The sequence below is a fragment of the Caretta caretta genome, chromosome 7, assembly GCF_965140235.1.
Source record: "Caretta caretta isolate rCarCar2 chromosome 7, rCarCar1.hap1, whole genome shotgun sequence".
Taxonomy (NCBI): Eukaryota; Metazoa; Chordata; order Testudines; family Cheloniidae; genus Caretta; species Caretta caretta.
Window position 1 is genome coordinate 109566583 of NC_134212.1, and position 19150 is coordinate 109585732.

Consider the following 19150-nt stretch of genomic DNA (forward strand, 5'->3'; position numbering starts at 1 on the left):
GCAGTCAGAGAGGAGGCAGAAGAGAGGTATTCTAGAGACTGTTTGTGTTTCGGCATGGCGTGGATCAGATGTGTGTCACCCCCATGAGAGAAGAGGCTCCAGTACTGTCCCATCGCACACACATTTCATTGGTCTCTTTGGTAAGGCACAAAGACGTTCGAAAATACATCTTTTTTCCCCTGACCTTCAGAGCAAGTTGCATTTGTAGAGAACAGTCAGTTTCAGATCATGAGCAGCGGCATCAGTTTAAGTAACCGACAGCTGGGTTTTCTTTTCCTACCACAGAGTCATCTGGGTCTGGCTGAGGCAAGCCAGCTGAGCACAAGGCTTCATAGTTCCAGAATATTTTTGTTTCATATCACAGATATAGGAATTGACATTGGGAGTGGATAAGAGCATGAGCTGCAGCTGTGTTATTATTAGTATTAATTCTTTATATTGTGGCTAATACTTGGGATAACTTCCTTAGACACTGACAACATCTATCCTGCCCCGAGTCCTGGGGACCTATTGCTTTCAGTTGGGCAAAGGCCCGATTCCACCTCTCCCTCAATTGGAAGCATGCTGCCACCCTGCACTGCAGTGCCAAAGGAACCCTCACCCCCCTCCTCTGTGGATTCTAAGGTTCAAATACCCTTCTCCGGGCTTCTCTCTGAGACACACCCTTCCATGCTCCCTAGGGCAAGATCTATTACTGGCTCAGCTGCATCAGACCTGCAGCTACCAGCTGGAACAGCCCTTTCACTGGCAGGCAACAACCTGTCCTCCCACTTTGGGAACCCTACACAACACTCCTTCATGCTGCGAGTTACCACACCAACAGTCCTGGCCTTGTGGAAAAAATCGTTCCCTACCAACATGTCCACTGGGATGTCCTCTAGCATCCCCACAAGTAAATCGCTTTCCAAACCTTCCCACTCTACATGAACCTTTGCTAGTGGTACTGGGAACCTTTCCGGCCCCACCCCCCTTAATGCTGGCCATTTGCCCAGGTAAAATACTAACCTCTGAGACCACACTCGATCGAACCAGAGAGAGCTGGGCCCCTGTATCTCTCCAACCCAGGCACTCTGTGCCATCAATTCTGACAATCTTAATGAGTTCCTTGTCTGGTTCACCAGGCCCAGTGTCCACCAAGAAGGTGTGATAAGTTATGGGGGTACCCTCCGGTGACTTGAGGCTGAGGACAACTGAGCCAACATGGGACAGGGGAGGTTTATTCTCCTTCTATCTGGGGCAGTTATACTTCAGGTGCTCTACAGAATCACAGTGGAAACACCTTCTAGGGTCTCCTGTTTTTGAGGGTGGTTTGGGACAGGTATGGGAGTGCCTCACCTCCCGGTCACCCTCCCTTTCCCCAGGGATAAAGTGGTGACCTGGCTTCCCACCAAACCTGAACCCCTCTGCCTGTGACTTGTTCCTAATAGGTGCTTGGGATTGTTCAAAATTATCTGCAAAAGCTGCAAGTTCTTTGACCATTTCTACCTTTTTATCCCATAAACACTGTTTTACATCATCATTAGACATATTCAGAAACTGTTCCTAAGCAACCAAATCACACATTGCTTCAAAGTTTGTAATACCTTTTCCCCTCATCCACTTATCCAGTAAATCTCTCATTTGGTTCACATAAGCCACATTACTTAATCCAGTGCCTTTCTTAAGGCTTCTAAATTTTACTCTATAAATTTCAGGTGTAATCTGAAACTGTTTCAAAACCAATTCCTTAAATTAACCATAATTGGAAGCATCACCAATTGGCATCTTATTGAATATGTCCAGAGCTCTCCCAGTCAATTTTGCAACCAAAGTGGTCATCTGTTGATCTTCAAGAATTGCATGGAGCATAGACAGCCTCTCACAGGTGATAAAATATTCAGCAATGTCCCCAGACTCATTGTACGCTGGGCACAACCGCTCCCACTTGTGGATTTTTGGAGGGGGGGGGGCCTAGTGTAGGGTTCTGTCTCTTCCACTCCACTGTGGCCAGTTGATGCTTCCTCTCTTTTTCTTTTTCCTCCTGTTCTTTGTCTTTAAGTTCCAGGGCTAACTTCTGCCTGGCTGCTTCTGCTTCCATTTCTTTGTCAGCCTCCAGTTTTCTCCGTTCTCGGGCTTCCTCAGCCTCTAGCTATCTCAATTCCATGGCCCTCTGATGTGCAGCCTTTTGCTCATCCATTTCTATCTGTTTCAATTCTATCTGTCTCTATCTACATCTTTTCATTTTCTTCTACTTACAACCGGTAAAGCTCCAACTTTTTGGTAGCTTCACTTTTGCTCTTTTTCCTGCTTTTCCTGTCCCTACTTCTCTTTCCCAAAATAAGCAAACAGAAAATAACAAACCAGTAACCACTTTGTCTGTTGTGTAGCCGACACACTTAGAACTCACTTAAAATCACCACCAGTGTTTCAGAGCAACATGCTGTACATATGACCCTGCTCTCTGCACCACTGTGTCGGGTTGGACCCCTTGTCCGGGGTGTCACTTGATGTACTGGGGTTTCACTGAGCTTGTCCTGCCCCACCAGCCTGGATTCCCTCTCCCCGTTTTGCTGAATTAGGCTCTCTGGCCTCTTGCAGCACACACACACAGGTAGGGCCACACCCAGCTGCAGACACCGACTGAAGTCAGCTCTGTGTGAGAGGACTCACCCAGCACTCACATGAACACTCCTTTTGGGAGATAAACCCCAAATAATACTGTCTTGCACTGTATAGAAAGATCTGCACAGCGCAAGCTCATAAAAATTCACCCTCTCCCTCAATGTGGAGAGAGATGTGCACAGCTTCTTGTCCCCCCAGATATGAATTGCACAAACTGGGTTATGTTATAAACAAGAAATATGTTTATTGACTACAAAAGGAAATTTTAAGTGATTATAAGAGATAGCAAACAGATCAAAGCAGATTACCTTAGTAAATAAACAAAACCTGCAAACTGAGCTTAACACACTAGATAGGTAAGATATAAATTAACAAATTCTCACCCTGATAAACAGGCTAGCAGATTCTTAAGGCACAAGATGCCTTGGCTTTCCCAGGTTTCCATACACAGACTAAAAATCCTTCTAGCCTGGGACCATCACTTCCCACAGTTCAGTCTTTGTTCCTCAGGTTTTTCCAGGTGTGTTGTTGTCGGGAGAGTGAGGTCCCCCCATGACGTCATTTCCCCCCTTTTATACCTTCTCCCCACTTGCTAGAAAGCTCTTTTACTGTGAGCTGGGTCAAACAGTTCCCATTGTGTAGTGCTATCTCTGAGAGGTTTCTAGTATACACAGTTCCTGGGGTAATCCTTGTGCTTGTGTGCATTTCCTCAATAAGCCATTAACATAATTTGGCCTTTTTACTGTCATACCTGAAAGGTTGTGTGTGGGTGTTTTCAACTTCAGGACCTGTTTCAGCAACCCATACGTAGCCAAACTTCATAACGTCACACACGATGACAGCACATACAATCAAATGAGATATTACTGTCTAACAGATCAAGACTTTAGGATGACACCTCACAAAGCATGCTTTGTATAAGACATATCCTAATTACATGACAGTGGTGAATATTGGGGTATCAAGGTGTAACAAGCACAATTATTACTAGAAGTTAGATCTGTGATACCTCATTATTGGAAAAGGACAGATTTCTCAACATTAGTGGCATGGAGAAATAAAGTATGAGAAATTTATTCAATGGGAAAAAATGACAGATAGTCTTTTGTTCAGGATCAAGTAGATTTTACAATATGTGGTTACCATTTTTGGAATTTGAATAATATAGATATACAGATAATGATAAGATTCATTAAACACAAACAGGTCTTTTAAAGGTAACAATTGAGATTATGAATTAGATTTGTTACTACTTATATGGAAAGCTCATGTGTGTTAATAATGATAAAATAAGAAGTTAAACAAGAGAATAGAATAGAAAGTTCTCTTTCAAAAGCCTCATTTTCCAGCCACACATTAAAGGTTCCAGCCAAAAATCAAACATCTGTGAGAAGAAGTCATGGTATACCTCACTTAGTTTGAAGAAAATCAGAACCAATCTACATTTTCCTGCTTTTGCTACATTTTGGCCTGACCTCAGCACAAACCCCAGAATCAAATACCATTAGGAAAGTCTGGATTTTAGAATCCCGGTTTGTCATCTGACCCTCCTACATATCATAAAATAGGCCAACCCAAACCCCAGATCTGAAGGCTGTGACACTTGTGAGAAGTTCAAACCTGACCTGTCTATCTCTAGTTCAACTGAACATATTTTTCTGATTAAAAAAAAAATTAGATAACTGTTATCAACAATCATTTTTCTTTTGTGCCTGGCTCAGATTTCTGTTCCCATACAGGACCTGGCAACAGAGGCAACAAGATAATATGAGAAAGTCTGTTCTAACAAGCTTTCCTATTCAGTTTAACGTGCTCAAGAGTTTTGGATGAGCACCCAGCTCCTCAGCTGCTTATTGGAACTTCTCTACCTTTTGACATTCTCCCATCACTGGTGAGTCGTCTAAACATTAGCAAGCAACCTTATGTTGCAATAGTCATAGCTTGGCTTGCTCTGGTAAACCAAATGTCATTTGTTCCATAAAAAAAATAAAAACTCATTTACAACCTCGCTGTTATTTAACGGCTTTCTAGTGGGAAAACAGACAGGCCACTGCCCAAATTAGCTCACCCCAGACATAGGACCTGATTCTGAAACTGTTATGCGTGTGAGTAACTCTTCCTTTACAAGCTGCACCGCTGGAGCCACTTGCATTGAGTAAGGTTTGCTCACGTGCATTAGATGCCTGATCCAGCTTCCACTGAAGTCAGAGGATTTCTTGCTCCCAACTGCAATGGGAGTTGCATTGGGCACAAAGTTTGCAGGCTCTGGCCCTCTTTAATAATGAGCTTCACTACGTAATAGATCAAAATCCTGAGAGGGAGGGAGGAAGAGAGAGAGTGTGTGTGCGCACGTGAAATGAAAACCCTACAGGCAGCTTGCTATTTGAGGGTATTAAAAACAATTGGGAAATGAGTAAAATTAATATAAAACAGGATGCTGGGTGCCACTTTTACTGAAAGACTGGAAACACCCACATGAGAGCAGAACAAAAAGTCACACAAACACCGACCCCTTTTAAGAAGGGAGTCCCCTGATCACGTGTACCATGTGAACGGCCAGTTAGATAACACGCAGTAACTGCCATCAGAAGAGAATGGAGAAGAAAGATGTTTATTGTTCAGGATGACATGCTGTTTACAGTGGCATATTCTGCTCTTCCTCAGTTTTATCTGTTGGACAAACAACAGCTGTTTTAGGATGTTTAAATTACGATGCTAGGATTTTGAATTGGGTCCAGGCTTTAGCCTGATTAAATGATATTAAGTTAATTTACAAGCAGAGGCTTGGCATACAGGTCAAGTGCTTTTAACATGTGTAGTTTCCTTTAAAAAAAAACAATTTAAAGTTGAGCGCTTTGAGAGCCAACGTTCCACAGCATGAATAAGCTGGTTATGTTTTAAACCCACCTGCCATCAAAGGAATTTTTGGAGGCTCATATATTTTTTAAAAGAGATTTTTCTCCAATGAAGTTTTAATGCATTTAAATACATTTTGTGTATTTATTACTTGTGAGACAAAAACAGTGTCTTGAGATGCTGTTGTGATTTTTGGATCTGTTAAAACAAAACACTCTAATGTTATTAGCAAACTGATTTTCCCACTCGAATTTTACCAGATAAGAGCATAAGTCTCATAGCTCACATCGTAAATCTGCCAAGCCCATTCATAAAAGGCTATCTGGTTAATGTAGCTTTTAGATGGAGAAATCAGGAGGAAGGCATCATATTTAACCTCACTTTAACAGTCACTCTTAAGGGGGATACTGACGGCAGGTACCAACACAAACAGGCTAAGTGTAATCTGCATTATCCCTGTGTGAGTTTTTGTCTCCTTCTACTGGCTGCAGTTGATCAGTCTGCTACTGCTTTTAAGCTACCACAGATGCTCCTTTAACTCAAGAAGTGGAACACCACCACCCCTCCGCGCACATGCTTTTAGATCCAGAGATTCTAGGTTCAAGTCCCATAGATGATCCCCACCAGCAATGTTGTTATAAGTGTTGGCCCATATGGAGATTTGAACTGCTGAGGACCTCTGATGTTCAGGACAAGCTTCCCCAGTCAATGTGTGACCCATATATACCAATCTACGTTATGTGGGTTATACAACCATGGTGGGAAACTTGCTTCTTCTCTTCACCCAACGCCATAAGAAATAAGCAAGCTGTAATAAGAGACAAACTTATGCTTTGAGGGCACAAAGTGCGTCTCCTCCATTTCTCAGATTCCCCTGCCAGACAGTACACTATTATTAGTATTAATAATAATTGGCTACTTCAGTCACTGGCATCATAGTGTTTTGACCAACTTTGTAAACTTTGTCCAGTATGTAGGAATCTCTTCTTCACCCAACTAATTCCGAGAGGAACAATGTCATGTGCATAACATCTGCAGAACAATTTTCAGGAGGGAAGTGAAGATTATCTTCCCCCAGTGGAAGAGCAGGGGGATTGGCAAAGCCAGGGGTGGTTTTAGATTTTATAAATCCTTGTCAGCTGGGTTTGGGTTTTGAAAAACAAATCCAGGGTTTTTGTTGGAATTGGATCCAATTTTATCCGAAGTGCAGAAGTTCAGGGTTTGGGTGTGAGGTAGAAACTCAGACAAATGATTAGTTTTAGCCCATTGCTACAATATTGGTAGGCAAACTAGAATTGCCTTCTACCTAAGCTGCAGTTTGGCCAGTTATGACTGCCATGGGATAATGGCTTAGGAAAAGAGTGGACATACTGCCCTCCTAGCTAATAAAGGAAAGGTTACTGCAGCAGAGGTTACTTTAGGTAAATGTTGTGTATCCATAAAATTCAGCTTTACAAATTGTTGTTGGTTAAACATCCAACACATGCAGATTGAATGCTGACATCTCTAGAAAGCAAACTATTTAACTTCTCGGATACACTGGCTAGAACACAGTCTCCATGACGCTAGTCACTGTGAGTTAACAGCCTGTGAGGCCTGCCCAGATCGAATGACTCACATGCTGTCCAGTTGTACACATTTTGCTGACATGATTCAGCTGGCACAAGTTTCCATTTTTCAAAGGTCAGACCAGAGTAATTCTGTCAAACCTGAGCCAGATAAATGGCCTTTGCCCATGGACCAAGTCATCTCAGTGATTTTCCTGACCACACATGACAAACTGTTGAGAAGTGTCTGCTCAGCAAAAAATATGAACCTGAGAATTTAACCCCGCCACAAAGACAAGTCAAGCGACATTTCTTTAAAATGTGAGCAGTGCAGTTATTGTACCTGGCCCAACCTTTTAGCCACATGAAAAAGTGTTCTACCAGAATAGCCCTGTGTACGTCAAATGAGCACAGAGGAATGCCCATAGATTTATTTTAGGACAGTGGAATAGAACAGACTCCATATCATTTTCAATAGGATATCCAGCAGTTTGTCATCATTGCAAGAACCAGAAGTCCTAAGTGTTTAGTTAGCTAGAGTATGTATTATAAACACTGGGTAAGGTATTAGGGAACAGGGCTTGAACAAACCATGGGAAAATGTCATTTACTCTGAGACAAGAGCAAAGAAACTCCTCATCAAACCAGTTGTACAATTTTTTTGTTTAGATTCCACTAACACGCAGTATTACAGCTTGTCCCCTGTAATTGGAAGAATGCTTATTAATAGTAAAGCCTGATTATAAAGCACTAATTTGAGTAGCAAGGTCACTGGACTGCTGTTCAGAACCTTTGCCAAAATGGGAACATCCATGTGAATCTATGGAGATCTGCTTGTACAGAAAGCACACTGCAAAGTTTACTTCCCAACTTCCTTAGGACTGAGACACTCGGATCGCTAGAGACATTGATTATGCTGTCTCTGGAACAACAACAATTACATATTGATTTCTCTGGAGACTGGATTATATATTGATTATGCTAGATACAAGGTGGAGGCTCAAGTTAAACACTCACCACTGGATGGTCACTACATAGTAGTGAAGTCAAAAAAAGAAGGAACGACAAATTCATCGAGTCAGAGGGTGAAATCCTGGCCCCAGTGAAGTCAATGACAAAACTCCCATTGACTTCATTCAAATCACGATTTAACCTAAAGTATTTGGCATCCTAAAAGTTTTGTAATAATTCTAAAAGCTGCTGTGAATAACATTCGGAGCTGGTAAATACCCATGGCCACTCTCAGAACCCTGCAGCATGTTGTGTTCACATGGCACACCACACCACATGCCCCTTCTGTGTCAAAAATCAAGTGCTTACTGCTTTGTCGGTAATCTGATTAGGGGACTCTTGTGCAGTCTCAGAATGGTTCTACAACCCGCTCTGCAGAGAGCCACTCCCCTTCGTACAGGCTCCCACCTCCACTGTGACATGCATCAGGTATGTTCTGTACAAACACTGCACACACAGTATCCAGTGAAAGAGAATGTACTGTACTGTATGGTGTTGCTCTTTTGTTACCATTGAGACATATAACTGGAAAGTGAAAGCCCAGCTGGGTATATGACCAACTGGCTGGATTTGCTTGAGAATGCAGTGTTCTAGAAAGCAATCCCAGAAAGTTTGTCTCTCAGAACACTAAGCCTCTGTCTCACACTAAGCTTTCTAGATTGTTTTTATCGGAACTTTAATTTCTTCCTTCTGAGCATCAATTTCCAGTGACTTTCAACTTCGATTCATGGCTGCTCCAAAAAGTAATTACTGAATCTTTCCTGCAAGGCATTTAGCATAACTAAACAGAGAGATAGCAAGAGGTCTCAGAACTATAGTGCAGTTCTAATTATGATGTGACCTGTCCTTCCATAAATGGGATATAGCCAATATCATTAAAAAGTGATACAGTGAGTCTTCCTCATGGGAGCTGGAAGGCAGCAGTGATCCGAGAAGATGATTAATCCAGCCAGATGAGTGCCTTGATTTTGCATTTATGTCACCAGTGGAAAAAACAAGAAGGGAAAAGAAATCTCAAGGAGACAACAATGGATGTGTTTGATAGTGGAAAATAAAACCCTCAATAGCAGGATTAAAATGATGCTGTGCAACAAGAAGTTTATTCTACAGCAGTGCGTGACTGATACAAACTCTGGGAGCACTAGACTCAAGTGGGAGAAGTTTGCCCAGCAGAAAAGGTTAACATACAACTGTAATTTCCTCCCATCCACATTAAAAATAAGTTGATATCATTGACAGAGCCTAATGTGAATGCACAGCACTCCTTAGCTGGTATACAAATGCAAGGCCAGACACTGCTGATGAGCCAATTTCCCCTTCACAAGACTAAGCCCTCCCTTCCTTATCCTATAATTGTTTGTAAAAACAAAGGGCACTTTTTTTTTAAACAAAATACCCATTGCTCTCCCCTCACTGGAATACAAGGAACTATATCCTTGTCCTATTCACCTCCTGAAGAAAAGGGAAAAAATGGTAAACATGGCCTTTATTCAGTGCATTTCCTGAAGGAAAGGTGAATGAATAGGAATTCAGATAAGAAAACGACTGCAGTTACCGTTCTGCGGATTCTGTAAAGTATATTAATGGGAATAACAATGCACATTAGCCATCCGATTCAGTAACATTTTTAGTACCCAGCTGAGTCCAAATATAAACTGTAATGGCATATGGAGAATGTCTTAAGAGCCATTTCAAATCAATTTGCTTTTATATAGCATCTCTCAGACAAAGTATCTCAAGACACTGCAGAGAGAGAGAGAGAGAGAGAAAATAACGACCTAATGATTTAGTAGAGTTGGGTACAGTGGTTCTCACAAAGACAGCAAGACAAAAATGATGCAGAGAGATGGCATGCAAAGCTCTTATTTAAAAGCAGTATTAATGTAAGTATACCTCTTTGCCTGCTATTACAGTGGGGAGGGCGGGAGTCAGGTACAATAGGAAGCCAGGCAATGAAGTAAAGCTGTGTTGGGTTTAGTTATAACTGTTCTATGACTACTCTTGTGGACTTTCTATCCATAGACAAGGTGGAACTTAAATCTCAAACATTTCCATTATATCAATGAGTTTATGAAAAGCCAAAACACAACCTGCCAGTGAAATCAGGAAAATAATGTTTGTGAAAATTCACATGAACATTTTTATCAACCCATATCACAGCTTCAGAAATTTGCTTTCCTTTTAGGCTTCCAAGGTGCTTCAGCCTGTGCCCTATGAGTGGGACTCATCTCTCTCATGGCTAGTTCTATCAAACAGGAAGGTGTTGAGTAAAACCAGTTAGGAATTTTTAGAAGAAATATCTTGTGTTGAAAAATGCCAGTTCGACAAAACCAAAACTTTCCATGGAAATATATTGGTTTTTGAAAAAACTTTCATTAGAAAGGTCTCTGAGTTTCAGGGTGGAATTTCTGGTCAAAACCTGAAAGAGAAAGAGAGGTCTTGATTTTGTTCTGATGAGGAATGAAAGGAAATTCTGAAACCTCAACATTTTTCACGAATCAGAATTCTTGTTTTCTGGCCCACCCTAGAGTTGAGTACTTTATTTGTAGCAATTGTTAAAGCTTCCCTAAAGGGAGTAAGGTGCCATCCTCCCTGAAACAAGCCACTAGTGAAGAAACTCTCTCAAAGCTAACTTAGCAGACAATTATTGCCCAGCCCTTAGTCTTTCCTTTTTGGTGAAGTCTACTGAGAAGGTTGTGCTGAGGCAACTTTGAAGCCATCTGGAGTCTTCAGATTTCCCAGTTCCTTTCAGATGGACATTCTGTCTGGGTATGGCATGAGATGGCACTCATATTTTTGGATAGAGGTCTCTTCTTAGTGATGGACAAAGGCCTGGTCCATGCAAAACTGGCTGTTTCTGTTGCCAGCCTTTGATACAGTAGCACATGAAATTTTGTTGACTCACCAGTGGCCCTTATCTGGGGAAAAGGATAGAACCCTGAGGTGATTCCATTCTTTCCTCTTCCAGGTATCCCCTAGAGAGTTTTAGGGTAATTGTTCCTCTGCCACAACAGATCTCATATGGAGATCCCAAAAGGATTTATTTGATCTCCTCTTCTTCTCAACAGTCGTGTGAAACCACCAATTAAGACGACAAATCAGTTTACGTTGAGGCAGCATTAGTATGTAGATGCAGTTCTAAGTCTCATTTCCATCAGAGCCAGATAGTTCAATGCCTCTGTTTTCCCAGGTTTTGGCTGAGACTGGGACTTGGATGTGAGTATGCTGGCTTCAGCTTAATTCAAACAAGAAAGAGGGAATGTTAATGCATCAGGGTAAGGTGGAAGAATGGAGGATATCTACCTGGAATTACACCTGAAATTACAGCGGTCTTCTGTGGCCAAAAGCACCTATTTTTATCTGCATCTGGTTAGGCAACTCTGCAGCTTGCCTTGGTGAAACATTATTTTGTGGCTTGTGGATTGGATTATTACAGTGTCCTCTAAGTGGGGCTGTACATGGAGACTATCTGGTGGCTACAGCCAGTACAGAATGAGGCTACTTACCTTCTTTGTTGTATTAGCCATGGCAAACATATGAGCACTTTTCTCCTTGAACTGCACTGGTTACCTATTTGCTTCCAAGTTCAATTCAAGATGTGGACTTTGATCATAGTCTGAGTCATGATTATTTGAGGCATTGCCTCTCTCCACAACATCTGACCGGAGGTGCTGAGTGAGCACAGCCTAGATTTGATTGTCTGGAGGCTAGTGCTGAATATTATCAACAGGCAGTCTTTTACTCTGGAATTTACTTCCCCTACTGATCTGAGGACACAGTGCAAGGCCCATCTCCTTTCAGGCTACCAGCTGTGTGAGTCACATGAGGATTTTGGAGGTAGTGAGGTATGGTCTATTTATTTTGGGGAAATGGTTTCTTCCTGTTATTTCTATGATATGTGTAACTGAGCGTATTTTAGAGTGATGATATATTTTATTTTGTTATACTTGTAACTCTTTCTAGTTTCATTCCTTATACTTGAACTCACTTAATCCTATGTATATTTTGTTCATAAATTTGTTTTATTTTTACTATATACCAGCTCAGTGCTGTGTTTGAAGGGAAGAGTGTATTTACCCCAGTTAAGTTAATAAGCTGTAATGTGCTTTTGTCTCCTTTAAAGGAGCAACAAACCTTATTATAACTCTGAGTGGCCCTGGTAAGGGCTGGACACTCAGGGCACACGGTTGTAGGGAAATTTGGAACTGGGAGTGTGTTGGGGTCACCTTACTCGTTGTAACCCAGGCTGGTGGAAGCCAGAGTGAGGCTGTAGACAAGCTGCTGTGGGCAGAGCTGCTGAACCAGGGCTGTGGTGGGCATGCCTACAAGCTGGCGATGAGCATCCCATGATATAATGATGATCTATTATATGTATTGCATCCTAATGGGCATGGCACAGCTATAACACTACAAACTACTTAGAAATCTAAATAAAAATAATCATAATTAATAGCCAGAATATGGAGTCAGCATTTTAGTTTGATTTTGCTTCTGATCCTGCATTCCAAAAAGCAGCAGCAGCAGCAACAAATTTACTCTGATTTTAAATTTGAACCATCATTCCAAGAAATAAATCAAGAACATCTATAATTTTCTTCCATCAATCAAGCTTTATGCCAAACTATTTTTATACCAAGACAGTGAGGTTCTTTGAAGTACAGACATAAACCTGCTGAAGAAAAATGTTCATCTGTAAGCAGAAGGTGTTTGAATCTGAGATAACTTGTCTATTTTAATGGGCAGGTAATTAAACAGAGAAATGCAAACCTCTAATGAAAAAGAGCTCTTCTTTGCTGGTTTGGATGGTACCCCATCAGGGCAACTGCTCGATATATTTAGGCTATGTCTACATTGCCTCGCAGTTCGGACTATGGGTGTGAGTGGGGGGTGAATAGCAGTGCACACTCTCCCACTGTAACTCCGCCATATAGATTCTAAAGGTGTGAACAAAAAAAAGTTCTTAGTTGGCATTAACTAAATGCTGTTTTGGGGGCAATGTAGACAAGCCCTTAGGGTCCTTGAGAAAGGAGGAGATTTGGATTAGTAAATCTAGTAACCAATCTGCAGAGGTGGCACAATTAGTCTAGCCTCTGGGAAATATTTTCTCCTCCATATGGAGTTGCACTGAGGTCATTTCCAAAAAGAAACAAAAATGACACAGTATCTTCTTCCAGTAATAACAAAGTGAAGGGCTAAGGCTAGTGCAGGTACTAATTTCCCACCTCTGGAGACCTGGAGTTAGGTTACAAAGGAAGTAATATAACTTCGCATTTCTATAACCCCTTCTACCTAATATCTTAAAGGAATGAAGCCTCACAACACAGACAAGTGAGTAAATATTATGACAGGACACAGGATGGAAACTCCAACTCCGGAGTCTTAATATATTTAATAAATCTTGATATATCTTGATTTTAGTAAGGCTTTTGACATAGTCCCACATGGCATTCTCATAAGCAAACTAGGGAAATGTGGTCTAGATTAAATTACTATAAGGTGGATGCACAATGGTTGAAAGACAGTACTCAAAGAGTAGTTATCAATGGTTCTCTGTCAAACTGGGAGAGCGTATCTTGTGGAGTCCCTCAGAGTCAGTCCAGGGTCCAGTTCTATTCAATACTTTCATTAATTACTTGGATAATGGAGTGGAGAATATGCTTATAAAATACACAAATGACACAAAGCTGGGAGGGGTTGCAATTGCTTTAGAGGACAGGGTTATATTTCAAAATGACCTTGACAAATTGGAGAATTGGTCTGAATTCAACAAGATGAAATTTCATAAAGACAAGTGAAAAGTATTTCATTTAGGAAAGAAAAATCAAATGAATAATTTCAAAATGAGGAATAACTAGCTAATCAGTAAAGGATCTGGGGGTTATAGTGGATCACAAATTGAACATGAGTCTACAATGTGATTCAGCTGAGAAAAAGGCTAATATCACTCTGGGGTGCATTAACAGGAATGTTGCATGTAAGACATGGGAGGTAACTGTCCCGGTCTACTTGACACTGGTGAGTCTGGAGTACTGTGTACTGTGCCTCAGCTGGAGTACTGTGTCCAGTTCTAGGCACCACAGCTTAGAAAAGATGTGGACAAACACGTCAGCGATGGTGGTTTACTTGGTCCTGCCACAGTGCAGGGGGCTGGACTTGATGACCTCTTGAGGTCCTTTTCAGCCCTACATTTCTGTAATTCTATGATTCTTCTTTGACCTCAAGACCATCCTTCCTTTTGATGAGAAAGAAATGAATTTGCTACGAGAGGCGGTTACTGCTCAAGAGACTGTAGGTTTGTCTACACAGCAATCAGAGGTGTGACGGCAGCACATGTAGACAAACCTGAGCTCACTGTGAGCTAGCTAACTCAAACAACAATAGCAGTGAAACCATAGCAGAAGAGGCAGCAACACGGGCTGCACACGTCTGCCAAGGACCACGGGGATATACTCAAGCAGCTAGCTAATCTTGCTGCAGCTTTACTGCTGCTGTCATTCAAGCTAGATAGATCAAAGCTAGCTTGGGTATGTCTACAAGTGCTGCAGTCAGTCACAACTAATTGCAATGCAGACATACCCTCGGATTGCAGTGGTGCTGTTGGTCAGCACTGAGGTGGATTGTCAGAGATGTTTGGGGATACTGCACCATTCCTGGTCATGCTTAAATCAACCCAGTGAGCACTGACCTTCTCTTGCTTTGATTAGTGCTCAGATGTCACTAGCATCACCAACACTCACTTCTCCACTGCAGAGAAAAACAAAGCAGGTGTTTCTGGGGCAAGAGGAGAATGATGGCCTTTAAATATTCAACCCTCATCCCTCATTACTCTGCAACAGAGACTTCAACCTAAACCACCACCTTGGAAAAATAAAACCCAGTGGTAAACTTGGGGTCTATAATGAATGGATAGCAGCAATTCATACCAGCAGCATCTCTTCCTTATATACTTAAAACTAATCAGGTTCAGTAAATGAAACTAGGTTGCAGACAACTCCCTGAGAGAACTTAAAGTACACAATCAACTTTATCATAGGAAAATGATTGACTGGAAAAAAAGGTGGTCTGCCCTGCCCCACCACCTCCAAATCACACTATATCATTTAAATGTTTTAAAATGCATTTAGTACAACATGTAATATGTTATCCTTGGGGTTAAACGCATTCCTCTTGTAAAATCATCTAAGCGGTGGTTGTGGGACTTAGTTACTCTTAGGAAGCTTGAAACAGCTGAAAGCCTACGATAATTCATGTGTTTGAAGCTCAGCGTTTGTTGCTTACTGGCACAGACTTCTGCAAAAGGTTAAATGTGGTCAGCAAATGAACAAAAAACAAAAAAGAACTAGTCCCAGCTGCAGCCTGCCCAAAATTCTTGCAGCAGCCTCGTGGTCCAGTTCATAATGCCACCCAGTGGACACAATGTTCACATGAGTTTTTCTCCTTCATGAATACCAAAGATTTAACAGCAAGGACTTAATAGGGAGAAAATAATATGATTTCTGAGTATGAACCTATCCTTAAGAAAGCAGCTGAAGAATAGCGTTCCATGTCTTATGAGACACGCAGCTCCATAAAGTATTTACAAGGGACAGAGATGCAACATTAAGTAGTCTAATTCACCAACCGATATATAGCAATTGCCACTAAAAAGCCACCACTCACCAACGCTTACCACATAATTGTGTCTGGGATGCCACCGTTTTTCCATTTGATTAGGATAGGAAATAATTGTGGAATCTGTTGGCAGATGTTTGCTTTTTAATGGTGCCCACTGTGTGAGGATTGTCTTCACACTGCATATGTGTAACTTCTACATAAAGGGAAGAGACCAGAGAAACCCTCTTATGCATCAATGAATGCATAAGGCCTCTAAAAAGTTCATTATCTTTCAAAGTGAATTTTTGGACTGAAATGTGACCCCACTTATACCTGGCTGTTTTACTTAACAGATTAAGTTTTGTTCTCTGGAAGATATTACCACTAAACTGCACACCACTGATTTAAGAGCTTGTAGCAGAGGAGTGCCCTGCATTCCTTCAGTGATATCATTTTGGCAGCCCCTTACCTCTGGTGTGAGGTATTTCATCATGATTTCCTTTCCTTTCTCTCCCAGTTTTTCATCTGGAGCAATTTCATACTCTGCCTGGAAAAGAAATAAAGAAAACATCAATATTTGTACTCATACTTCATCATTATAACTTCATTTTGGAGATGGCCTTAACTGAACATTCCACTTGAATAATTTGGAAAGCAAATATAATCTTCTGATGGAGGTAAACCTGTACAGTTGATCTAATTGAAAAGCAAAACACTGGTGTCAAGATGTTTTGACCAAGACCAAGAAAACGGTTCTCTGAAACTAGCCCTCTTTGACATGACCACATATGAGTAAATTTAATTTATTTATACTTTATAGATATGCCAAGCCCCAATGTTTTGAAAACATTTCTGATAATTAAGGACCCCTCTCACGGAGCTTTATTTGTTTTCACTCACTTAGATGTAGGGAGTAGAAATTAATTTTTCCAAATCATAAAGGAGGATTATTTGTTTTGCTAATCTCTATGACAGAAAAAACTACTTTACTTAGACATAAGGAGAGCTCTCTCAGGAGGTAGGGCTTTTGGAAGCTTGGGTCCTCCTGTGGATTTTTAATTTTTTCTCTCAGTATAACACTCATTTCTCAAACTCTTCCCCTTCTGCAGAAATTTTGCCAATTTTTTGCTTTTCGATGCAGACTTTTGAAAAGGGATATCTCAAAAACCTGGGATATTTCAGGGCTTAGAAAAATAAAAGGGACTAAATGAAGAGTGATGTTCAGTACATACTGGAATCTTGTTTGATTTCTATTGGGCATTACAAAAGAGAGCACACACACTGCATTTTTAAAATATTATTCTAAGGATTCTGCATATCATACCAGCACTGATCTGTGGTAAATTTTAGGATAAACTTTATTTAGGAAACAAAATATTACTTAGGCTTCACTGAGACATTAATAATTTTACTTAAAATTCTTCAGCAATGCAAATCATTAAAAGACAAGAAAAAAACCCATTTAAAGCTTGCAACCCCAAGTAAGACAATAACTAAATGATAACGACAAATTCTTAGAAACATTCTAATTTGTCACTGCCTGGGGTACAAAATTTTAGTCTTATGATGAAAAGGGCTTGCTGGAAAAAAAAGTCAATTCAACATATTTTTATGTATGCTCATATTAGAAAAAGGATCCCAGAACCTCTTGCCAAACCAATTAAGTAAGTTGGTCTAATACAATCTGCCTGAGATGATAAATGAGGAGGAAGTAAAAGACAACATACGGTAGATCAGTCTGAACTGGCACTTGGAAGAACGCACTTCAGAACTGTTGCACACTTTAGGACATATACATTGTTCTCAGTTTCATACAATAAATCAGATGGAAGGCTATAACAAATACTCTAGCTAAACAGACCAAGGAATAACATGAAAACCGCGAAAGTAATAATAATGCTATTAACCATGTATCCGGCCAATGCTGATTTAGCCATTGTAGTTTAAGCTTAAGACTTTATACAGCAGGGTGTTCAAACAATCAAATTTAGTCTGGTAAATGACAATGACCAAAAAGAAAATAAAACAGTACTGCTGATGAGAAATACACTGATGGTTAAAATCCACAAGTACAGTATTTCTTTCTTAGTAACCATGTCGGGGATGAACTGATTATGTTCTCATAAAACTTAATACAAGGGGCTTTTTTTTAAATCTTTCATTCAATACCCTGTCCATTTAGATGGTATCTGACTATAGGTCATTTCAGCTCTTGAACGCATGAACACTCCAGAGTGTTTATAGAATCTTAAGAGCATTTTTCTCCCAGAATCTCTGCTAAAGGATAAAACAAACAACCAAAAAAAAAAAAAAAGAGCAAATTAAAGAAGGTCGGAGAAGTTGCATTTTAGCTAGGCACTCACTGTTAATGATAACTTCAAAGACAGGCTAGGGGACTTTTAATTTAAAGTAAAGATTGAAATACAAAATGTCTTTTAAGAAGAGAAAATATTTGTATTTAAATTTAACTCTCTGTTCAGAAGATTGCCAAACACAAAAGCCAGAATTTATTGGTAATGTCTCAATGGAGAAGGATTTGGGAGCATAACTAAGCCCTCATAGAATCACAGAATATCAGGGTTGGAAGGGACCTCAGGAGGTCATTTAGTCCAACCCCCTGCTCAAAGCAGGACCAATTCAGCACAACTCATAAATCATCTAATAATTATCATTCATTGTTCCCTCAGCAGCTTTGAGATGCTAAATATTTTGCCGTATCAGAGGTCTAGCAAACAGATCCTTTAAGCGATTTCAGTGGAACTGCATTCATAGCAAATGTTGGTCAGGTAGTTCATATAGTCTGAATTAATATAGCATTTGCTTCAATAAAACAGAGATCAGGAATTCAGGTGGTATTCTCAATATATGCATCATATATTGTGATTGACTGGCAAGTACCACTGCTCTCTACTGGATATAATTAGACTTGGGTACATGTGTGATGGTCTTGTTTTGTGGCTTAAACAGAGATTTTAGTTCATTTCAAGTGGAAGAAGCCTGAGTTTCTGAAACAGATTACAAATTTGTATCTCTATGCCATATATATTCAATTTATTTTAAGATGTTAGTGTCTGCCCATAGCTATGGATTGGTGCCAGAGTGTTCCATGGGATTCCTGTCAATCCTAGATGCCTAAAGATAAGCTTTGCACTGACTAAACTTTGGTAGTGAAAGTAGTAAAAGGAATTATGTCATGTATCTGTTGGGGGTGGATGTAAATCACTGCCTTCCTCAAGACAAAAGCAAACCTCCTCAACCAGCTGTGATTAATTTTCCGCATAGTGTGATTATTGTAATCTATTAGATCTAGTAATTAAGACACCCCCCCCCCCTTGAGAAAGCTACATCTGGTATAAAACACAGCAACTTGTCTGCTTAACAACATAGGATGCTGTGAACATGTCACCTCAGGGCTTTACTCTCTTAACTGGCTCCTAACTAGAGTCTAGTTCAAAGTCTCTGTTCAAATATTCAAAGTCCACCAGGGGATTGTCTCTAACTGCCATGAGAACGACTCTCCCTTTGCAACCATGACATCCCAT

General features: G+C 40.5%; 1 protein-coding gene across 7 annotated transcripts in view; it reads right to left on the reverse strand.

Annotated features, from left to right (window-relative positions):
- Nucleotides 1-19150, reverse strand: part of GRK5 (G protein-coupled receptor kinase 5) — a 229624-nt gene that overhangs the window by 57090 nt on the left and 153384 nt on the right. For all 7 annotated transcript variants that reach the window (XR_012669420.1, XR_007357634.2, XM_048857809.2 and 4 more), the window contains one exon: nt 16078-16155. Coding sequence is in view for 4 of the 7 variants with exons in the window: in XM_048857809.2 (XP_048713766.1) it covers nt 16078-16155 (78 nt within the window). In the remaining 3 variants the exon portion in view is untranslated. The remainder of the gene's footprint in view (nt 1-16077; nt 16156-19150) is intronic.